At 39.8% G+C, this 10284-nt stretch overlaps 1 protein-coding gene across 1 annotated transcript; it reads left to right on the top strand.

The window, feature by feature from the left end:
- The first annotated feature begins 2947 nt into the window (after positions 1-2947).
- On the top strand, positions 2948-5835 carry LOC143639802 (uncharacterized). Its single transcript, XM_077107862.1, has 5 exons — positions 2948-2992; positions 3182-3222; positions 4065-4197; positions 4276-5603; positions 5682-5835. Exons 1-5 carry the CDS (start codon positions 2948-2950, stop codon positions 5833-5835), a joined length of 1701 nt encoding a protein of 566 aa, XP_076963977.1.
- The last annotated feature ends 4449 nt before the right edge of the window (positions 5836-10284 follow it).

Below are 10284 nucleotides of genomic sequence, written 5' to 3'. Positions count from 1 at the left end.
GAGTCCAAGAGGCTGAGGCCTCAGAATAATAGGGATCAATGGTGCTGCCCTAGTCCAGACCAAAGATTCTGGAAATTCCCTGGAGAATCACTGGCAGAGTCCACTTTGGGAGAGTGAAGAAGGCAGACTCTGATATCCTCAGGCCATTGCAGTAGCAATCAAGAACCCATTGAGAATAAAGGAGCTTGCTCTTCTGCTGCTTCCTTCCTCTTCCAACTTTCCTTCCACCCAAGACAGTGTCTTATTGGATGGTGCTGCCTACCTTAAGGAGGTTCTCCAGTTTGGTACACTGTTCCACATGCCAATCATTTGTAGACACACCCTCATTCACACACCCAGAATCCTATTAATCATCAGTATCTTTAATCCAATCAAGGTGATAATTAAATGTGACATTACTCAAAGTATGGAATACCCCTTCTCTCCAGTCCATAGTCTCCACTGTTTTCAACATATTGCATTGGTGTAGGGTGTTTGTTAGTTACTAAACCGGTGTTGAACATTAGATAAATAGAATGGATGAAGCAACAAATTATGATAAGCCAAAGTTTATCCTTTACCTTAGGGTTCCTCGTCTGTGTGATGTGATTGTGTGTGTCACGTAGTTTACAAGATAATGTCATACAGAAGAGTTCCACTGCTCTGGGAATCCTGTGTTTCACCTGTTCATCACTCCTCCTCATTCCTCCCTCCCTCTCTGCTCCCTGAGTCCCTGGCACCATCAGTTCTGCTAGTACATCTGTAATGTTGTCTTTTCCAGAATGTTCTTGACTTGGAATCTTACTGCACTTGGCCTTTTCAAACTTGCTTCTCTCACTTACCAGTCTGCCTATAAGGGTGCTGTATCTTTCCAGGCTGCAGAGCTCATGAAGAACTTGATTTTGCAGACTGTGAATTTCCTGATTGTGGTTTCATCAACACCTTCTCTGTTACCTTCCTGTGGTTAATTTACATTTACCTTGCTCTTCTTTCTCTGATTTTTGAAGCAGCTGTTTCAATTATTGCTTTTAGGTTTTTTTTTTTTTTTTTTTTTTTTTGTGTGTGTGTGTGTGTGTGTGTGAAATGTGCATTGGATGACTTAGATACCAATATAGCACCACCTCTGGTATTCTCTATGAATTTCCTATGATGGACATTTACATTTTATTCCTTCAAAATGGTCACCTTTTCTCCTGAGTCACCTCTTTGTTCTGTGTCTATTTAGAGCCCACGTTTCACATCCTTTTCCCTGGAGGCTTTACAGCTGCTTCTGATCTGATTTCTGCTTTAGCTCTCATGTTCTTTGAGCATTATGAGATTTCACTGGTGGTGCACTTGTAGGGGTGTTGTTTATTTCCTGTGCAGGTTGCTGTGACCCTGAGACCTCACTGTGCTTCCCCTTTGGTTAAAGGCCCATGAAGCCCTCCTGCCTGCATCGTTGTCCTGACAGAGTTGGTCTGAAGTCTCTTTAGTGTAATTGTGGATTCTTCATTATTCTGGGTGGTTCTGTATGTTTTCAGTCCTTGAGTATGGTTCTGTGTCAGTGGCAGGGACATTTTCTTTTTGCCTGTTTCGTCACTGTGCAGACATCATAGCATGCTTACAGATGTGCATGGTGGCCTGTTTCACACCAGACTGTGTGGGATAGTTCAGAAATCTGGGTTACAAACTTGTTGCTTTACCACACTCTGGAAGAGCTTCTGCCTTAGGTTTGTTTGCACCAACTTTGCTGCAGGCACGATGAATCTCTTTCACAACAGACAACCATTGCACATGTGGTCCAACATTGATCAAAATGTCCTTGAGCAGAGCATTGGTATGTGTCTCATGACTGTACATTATGGTAGTGAACCGGCTGTTGTTAATAAGAGTTTGATATTCAATGGACATTCATTGTTGCTATGAGACTTAGAAAAGTAGTGCCTGCTGTTTATTAAGAACATGGTTTTGAGAATTATAAAACTTTAAGGCTGCTGTTTGGACAAGGTGACATTTTTGGGTCATTGAGTTATTTCTAAGACATGTGCCATCTTTCACTTCCCCCATTCTGGTTTGACAGTAACCACAGGAAATAATAAAATTGTTGTGTTTATTAATAAATAAATTAATCAAATAGAGAACTTATGTTTGTTTTTGTCACTTAATATTAAGCTAGTTGACTAAATTTGTTCTGGAGTAAAGCACCAGCAAACTTCTAATTGTTCTATGTATAATCACAGATGATGAACTCAATCTCCGGTTACCACATTGTGACAACCTGTGTGAAAGGTTGTCTAAATGTTGTCTATGAAAGAATCTTCTTATTGACCCCATCCCCAGAGGATGTGAGTGTGGGCTGGTTCTAGGCGTTTCTTTAAGTGTGGAATGATAGACTTTCAGAGGAAACAAGACATTAGTAAATACCATGTTGTTTATATTAACCTTGTAGGTACAGAGAGCCACTGTAGTTTGCAGAATCTATCTCAAATGCTTAGTTTTATGATTCCTGCAATTTCCTATGCATCACCTTTCTTTTCTAAAGATAAGTACTATCCAAATTGCATATTAGCGCTGTACCACACAGGACATTTCTAGGACATGTAATAGAGTTGCAACCAATAAAGAAGTTAAGAGTGATCTGGGAGCCTTTCTCACTTCATGTGAACTCATTAAAGGAAGGGTATAAAACACAGAAAAAGAATGTTTGCCTTCTGAGTGGCCAATTTCTAGTGTTGGAATGGGTGTAAGAAATTGAGTGCAGTAAAGATTTGATGGATCAAATCATGGAATTTATCAAGAGGCCAGGGAATCATGTTAACATCACACATGTTGAGTATAGATTTCTCATGCTGTCAATCTCTCCTGGCCTCCCCTATACATTTTTGGGATATTTTAGATCTCAGTGGCCTTGGAGGATGTGGCTGTGAACTTCACCCCGGAGGAGTGGGCTTTTCTGGATCCTTCCCAGAAGAACCTTTACAGAGATGTGATGCTGGAGGTCCTCAGAAACCTGGCTTCTATAGGTAATAATGATGTTTCTAAAATTAATAAAATAGAGAACTCATGTTTATTTTGGTCATTTATGTAGAAGGTGAAAAGGGAATAAGTTGGTGAACTATTGCAGCATAAATGGCACCTATGATTTGGCAAAGCATTTCTAGCTCCTAAATATTCATAAAGATTGTTCTGTTCTCTCATTTTAGAAAACAGGAGGAAAGACAAGACGACTGAAAATCAGATTGAAAATTCTGGAAGCAATGTAAGGTAACTGTACTCACAAGAGGAATTCGTGAGGGAATCTGAGAACTGTCATATAATTTTTAAAGCAAACCAACTGAAAAAGTATGCATAATATGAAATGTATTTATTCTAATAATATTTTTATCAGAAATATATACTTAGCTGTAACAGATATTCAGTCTTTTCAAAGTATTTGACATGCAAAAAGTACTATAAAATTGCATATGTGAATATCACTATTTGGATAATAGCCACAGAGAAGCTGTGTTGCAAAGGATTGTTTCCTTTCAATCTCTTTATTTTCAGGCAAGTTGAACAAGTCAGAAAACCTAGCCTTTACCTGATGTTGGTAGTAATGTAAGGATCTATAAATACATACAAAATTGTGAATGAATTAAGCATTGATTATGTGTTGGTCACTTCTTCAAAGAAGTCATGGTAAACTTCAAAGGCACAGAATAGTGTGGGGAAACCTTCAAATCAATTCCAACTCTTAATTGAACAAAGAAAAATTTTAGTAGAGTAAATCCATGTGACTTCATTATGTGTGCAAAAGACTTCATATGACCTTCATTCCTTCATAGGCAGATCACATCTCACTCTGGACACAAATACTACAAGCATGAGGAATGTGAAGAGAAGCCATGTGAATTGAAACAATATAGGAAATCGCTGGTTTCTCTCAAAAGTGTTTACACACAAATGTTAATACAAAGGGTAGATGGATCTTATGAAAGTACAGTTTGTGGGAAAGTCATCAGTTGTTCCAATGACATTGAAAGACATGAAGAAACTAATAGTGGGGGGCAATCCAATGAATATCAACAATATGGTGAAGCCTTTTCTTATCCCACTGGTGTTCAAAGACACATGATAACACACAGTGGAGGTAAACTTTTTCAATGGGACATATGTGGGAAAGCCTTTCATTTCTTCTCTTTATTTAGAAGACATGAAAGAACTCATTCTGGAGAGAAACTCTACGAATGTCAACCAGGTGTTCAGACCTGTATTTCACACACAAGTCTTCAAAGGCACAGGATCACACACACAGGGGAAGCACATTTCAAATGTAAGATATGTGGGAAAGACTTTGATTATCCCAGTTTACTTAGAATACATCAGAGAATGCATACTGGGGAGAAGCCCTATGAATGTAAGCAGTGTGGCAAAGCCTTTGCTAGGTCCAGTGACCTTCACAGACATGGAATAATACATACTGGAGAGAAGCCCTATGCATGTAAGCAGTGTGGGAAAGCCTTTGCTAGATCCAGTTACCTTCAGTCACATAAAAATACTCATATTGGGGAGAAGCCCTATGAATGTAAGCAGTGTGGCAAAGCCTTTGCTACATCTCATCAGCTTCATATACATGGAAGAATACATACCAGAGAAAAGCCCTATGAATGTCAACAGTGTAGAAAAGCCTTTACTACTGTCTCTCGACTTCAGAATCATGAACGAACTCATACTGGAGAGAAGCCATATGAATGTAAGCAGTGTGGGAAGGCCTTCACTCATTCCTCTAACCTTCACTCACATGAAAAAACTCATACTGGAGAGAAGCCCTATGCATGTAAGCAGTGTGGCAAAGCCTTTGGTAGATCCAGTTACCTTCAGTCACATGAAAAAACTCATAGTGGAGTGAAGCCCTATGATTGTAAGCAGTGTGGCAAAGCCTTTGCTAGGTCCAGTGACCTTCAGAGACATGGAATAGTACATACTGGAGAGAAGCCCTATGCATGTAAGCAGTGTGGCAAAGCCTTTTCTAGATCCAGTTACCTTCAGATTCATGGAAGAATGCACACTGGAGACAAGCCCTATGAATGTAAGCAGTGTGGCAAAGCCTTTGCTACATCTCATCAGCTTCATCTACATGGAAGAATACATACCAGAGAAAAGCCCTATGAATGTCAACAGTGTAGAAAAGCCTTTACTACTGTCTCTCGACTTCAGAATCATGAACGAACTCATACTGGAGAGAAGCCATATGAATGTAAGCAGTGTGGGAAAGCCTTCACTCATTCCTCTAACCTTTACTCACATGAAAAAACTCATACTGGAGAGAAGCCCTATGCATGTAAGCAGTGTGGCAAAGCCTTTGCTAGATCCAGTTACCTTCTGTCACATGAAAAAACTCATAGTGGAGTGAAGCCCTATGATTGTAAGCAGTGTGGCAAAGCCTTTGCTAGGTCCAGTGACCTTCAGAGACATGGAATAGTACATACTGGAGAGAAGCCCTATGCATGTAAGCAGTGTGGCAAAGCCTTTTCTAGATCCAGTTACCTTCAGATTCATGGAAGAATGCACACTGGAGACAAGCCCTATGAATGTAAGCAGTGTGGCAAAGCCTTTGATACATTCAGTGACCTTCAGTCACATAAAAAAACTCATACTGGGGAGAAGTCCTATGAATGTAAGCAGTGAGGCAAAGCCTTTGCTACATCTCATCAGCTTTATAAACATGGAAGAATACATACCAGAGAAAAGCCCTATGAATGTCAACAATGCGGAAAAGTCTTCACTACTGCCTCTTGCCTTCAGGTACATGAACAAACTCATACTGGAGAGAAGCCATATGAATGTAAGCAGTGCGGGAAAGCCTTCACTCAGTCCTCTAACCTTCACTCACATTAAAAATCTCATACTGGAGAGAAGCCCTATGCATGTAAGCAGTGTGACAAAGCCTTTTCTACATCCAGTTACCTTCAGTCACATGAAAAAAACTCATGGTGGAGTGAAGCCCTATGAATGTAAGCAGTGTGGCAAAGCCTTTGCTAGGTCCAGTGACCTTCACAGACATGGAATAATATATACTGGAGAGAAGCCCTATGAATTTAAGCAGTATGGCAAAGCCTTTGCTACATCCCCTCAGCTTCACAGACATTTAAGAATACATACCAGAGAAAAGACCTATGAATCTCAATAATGAGGAAAAGCTTTTGCCTCATCCTGTCTGCTTCACACACATTAAAGAACAGATACTGGGCTGGGGATGTGGCTCAAGTGATAGCGCGCTCGCCTGGCATGCGTGCGGCCGGGGTTCGATTCTCTGCACCACATACAAACAAAGATGTTGTGTCTGCCGAAAACTAGAGAATAAATATTAAATTTTTTTTCTCTCTCTCTCTTTCTCTCTCTCAAAAAAAGAACAGATACTGCAGAGAAATTGTATGCATGAAAACAATTGGTAGACTTTTCTGTTATTACAGTTTCACTCATATACATGTAGAACGTTATTGGAGAAAAATCATTTTAATGTAAAATCTGGTAAATTAATGTTCATGTCATCCTCAAAGACAAGAAAAAGCTCATACTGCTGAAAATGTGTGTGCGTGTGTGTGTCTGTGAGAGAGAGAGAGACTGGGGATTATGTCTGGTTGTGCTTTACACTGAGCTACATTCCAGTTACTTTTAATTTTGAGACAGGGACCTGCTGAATTTCTTAGGGTCTTCCTAAGTTGCTGAGGCTAGCCTCCAACATTTATCCTTCAGAATCCACCTCTCAAGTCTCAGTAATTAAAGGCAAACGCCACCACATCCAACTGAATAAGTCTTTAAATGTAAAAAATATCAAAAATCATTCTATTTTCCCTGTTGTCTTCAAAGTCATTTTATTCACATTGAAAAAGAAAAACACTCTGTAGGGGATATTCTACATCCTGTCAGCTTCCCATCCAGCCCTGTTTTCATTTTCATATATGAAAACCCTCATTGAGAGAAGCCCTGTGAGTGTGAGAAATGTGGGAAATCTTCTAGGTTTCTCAGTATTTTACTAAGGACTGGGAAGATTCTTTTGGAATAAAAGGTATAAATCCTCTGCAAGTAAGAAATATAAAGGGTTCAGCTGTTCTAGTTTTGTTCAATTGTATGAAAGGATGCATACTGTAGAAAATACTGAGGATAAGCCATGTGGGGCAGTATTCAGCTTTCAGACTTTTCCTCAAAGATGTAGAGAATTCACATCTGGGAAGATTCTTTTTCTCTCTAAAAAATTGTAGTAAGACTTTCAACTTTCCAGGTCCCTTTGAACAGCATTTAAGATATCACACTAGAGAAAAGCCCTGTATATAGAAATGTGGTAGGACCTTTGCTTGTTTCAGATCCATTTGAACTTGTTCATACTTGAGGAAATTTTAATTTTATTTCATTTTATTTATTTCTTTTGAGAAAACCACTGTAGGTGTGTGAAAAGGTGTGTGCCTTCATTTCTTTTTTTTATCTATTCAGAGGTAACAAAAATGCACCCTGGGATGGAGAGGAACATTGCATTAGCATGAAGATTTGAAAACAACATGTTTCTCTGGGTTAAATCTCTCTTATTGTTAGATTCCATTTTCCTGTATTTTAAGTATTTTGTGTCTAATGTTTTATTACATATTCTGTATGTTAGTTTAGGAATCTCCACGCCAGCCTTTGGTACAGATTGGTGAAATGTCTATTCTGAACTTCTTTCCTCTCTTTCTTTGTTCAGATTTCACCCAGGAGTGCTCCACCACTGAGTTTTTCCACAGTGTTTTTAATTGTTATTTTTTTGAAATGGTGTGAGGCTGGGAGCTGGGACCATAGGGATGTGTCTGTGTACCCTGAAGTTGGCCTCTTTCTTTTCCTTGATTGCTTTTTGAGCTGTTGATGACTCTGGGTCCCCACTCTTGTCACTTGTGCTTGTTCTAAGTCTCATGTATTTTGCTGTATGTAAGAACATTAAAGAGCATTATAATATAATGTTATTTGTGTATATTATTTGGAGAGGCAGTTTCTCAAAACATATTTTGCCCTATGCTTGAGTTGCTTTCTCTTTTCTTTCCCCTGGTCTGGGGACACAATTCTGCCTTGTGCATGCTACGCAGGCATTCTAGCACTGAGCACTCCTGTAGCTAAGGTGGTGAGTTTGCTGTTGCTGTGTGTGTGGACCCCACTGATTACCATATCAGCAGATGCAGCTCTGCAGGTGTTTCCTCCACAATTGCAGATGGTCTCTTCCTTCTTAAAGGTCTTTTATACCAGTGAATTTTTTAAAAAACTTCATCCAACTTAACTTTTCTCCCAATCAATAATACTTAGGTGGAATATTCCAGAAAATCCAGGCTTGATTTCTCTGTGTTTAGAGTAGCTCTCTAGGACTGGGAAATTTGTGTGCTGATTTTCTTAATACACACCACATGACCAAAGGCTTGGTAAGAAGCATCATAGTCTGATATCCTAATATAGTTGGGTTATAATACAGACTTCTGTTTTTGTGTTAAAGCTTAGAAGACCTCTAAACAATCTTACAATTTGTACACAAACACTTTCTCTGAACTAAACAAAACAAAACAAAAAACACCTTTATATATACCCCTACAAAAAATATAAACCTCCATCCCTGTCACACTGGGTGTAAATGAAGATCAATGAAATTCTGAGCAGTGATCTAAATTTTTAGGTGATACCCCTTAGAACTCTGCATCTAATAGTCTGCTCCTGGAACATTCCTTGGGTGTCCAGCCTCATGTGCCCTACATCACTGATGGAGCTACAGCCTCCAACCAGGTGATGTTGTGCAGTACATGATGTGGAGAGGGCTGTTTCTGCTCAGGCTAAAGAATTCAGTGACCTGTCCTATGGACTCAAAGCATCCTGAACAAAACCTCACCCACAACCTATTCAGGAATCCTGAATCTTCTGTGATCATTGCTAATAGTAACCAACATGCCAACGATGGGATGATTGTCACTGCTCTCTCTCTTGCTGGCCTTTTGCTGTGTCTCAGTGTTCATTTGGAAAGGAAGGCCAAAGGAGTGTGCTGTGGCACTTCTGTTTTTAATAAATACACCTTAAGCCATTCAGGATTACTGTAAACTGTCTTTCCACCTACTGAGACAGTGTGGCAATTTCCTAGTTTTACATCTTTGATTTAGTAGAAATATTGCATACTGGTGTATGAGTACTTGATGCAATCTGGACTTCTTTGTAATAAATTCATTTGCCAAAGCAGAAGTTGCAGGCTTGCTCCTGGGCAGTGTGAGGAACTGGAGGGAATGCAACTGTCCTAGGGTGCTGGCATTCTTTGTAGGAATTCAGTCTTGGTGAGTACATGAGTGCAGGAATCAGACTCCTAAGAGGGCTACAGAATCTTCTGACAGGATCTGACTACCCCTTTTGGTTAATAGTGTTGGAATGTGGACTGACATGTGGATGGCCACCTTATGATGGGTTTCTTATGTATATATTTGTAAAACTTCATGGCTTGGTAGTTTATTTACTTCTTTATTAGTTAGACTTTGTTTTTCAGAGCAATTTTTGGCTTACATAGTTTATTAGTCAGTGTTCTCTAGAGGAACAGCATCAAGAGGAAGTTTGATTATAAAAGGGGATTTATCAGATTGGCCTACTTGACCCAAAGCTGGATGTCCACAGTGGCCATCTGCAGCTGGAAAGTTTTCGGAGTAGTTGCTGCAGAGTCCAAGAGGCAGGAGCATCAGAACAAGAGGTATCAATGGTGCTGCCCTAGTCCAGACCAAAGGTTCTGGAAACTCCCTGGAGAATCACTGGCAGAGTCCACTTTTGGAGAGTGAACAAGGCAGTGTCTGATACCCTCAGGCCATTGCAGTAGCAAACAAGAACCTATTGGAGAAGAAAGGAGCTTGCTCTGCTGCTGCTTCCTTCTTCTTTCAACTTTTGTTCCACCTAAGACACTGTCCTATTGGATCGTGCTGCTTACCTTAAAAAGGCTTGCCAGTTTGGCTCACTATGCCACATGCCAATCATTTGTAGACACACCCTCATGGACACAAGCAGAATATCATTAATCATCAGTATCTTTTAATCCAATTAGGGTGACAATTAAATGTGACATTACTCATAGTATGGAATACCCCTTTTCTCCAGCCGATAGTCTCCACTGTTTTCAACATATTGCATTTGGTGTAGGGTGTTTGTTAGTTAATAAACCAGTGTTGAACATTTGACGAAGAGAATGGATGAAGCAACATATTATGATAAGCCAAAGTTCATCCTTTACCTTAGGGTTCCTCCTCTGTGTGATGTGATTGTGTGTATCATGTAGTTTCCAAGATAATGTCATATAGAAGAGTTTCACTGCTC

This window comes from Callospermophilus lateralis, chromosome Y (genome assembly GCF_048772815.1).
Source record: "Callospermophilus lateralis isolate mCalLat2 chromosome Y, mCalLat2.hap1, whole genome shotgun sequence".
NCBI lineage: Eukaryota > Metazoa > Chordata > Mammalia > Rodentia > Sciuridae > Callospermophilus > Callospermophilus lateralis.
Note: the sequence above shows the minus strand (reverse complement) of the source record. Positions and strands in the feature narration are given on the sequence as shown.

Excerpts from the sequence above, each read along its gene's own strand:
- LOC143639802 (XM_077107862.1), top strand. The coding sequence starts at position 2,948 with ATGCTGGAGGTCCTCAGAAACCTGGCTTCTATAGGTAATAATGAT. Across the intron at positions 2,993-3,181 it reads CTTCTATAGGTAATAATGAT|ACGACTGAAAATCAGATTGA; the intron begins GTTTCTAAAATT and ends AGGAAAGACAAG. Across the intron at positions 4,198-4,275 it reads TCTACGAATGTCAACCAGGT|ATATGTGGGAAAGACTTTGA; the intron begins GTTCAGACCTGT and ends TTCAAATGTAAG.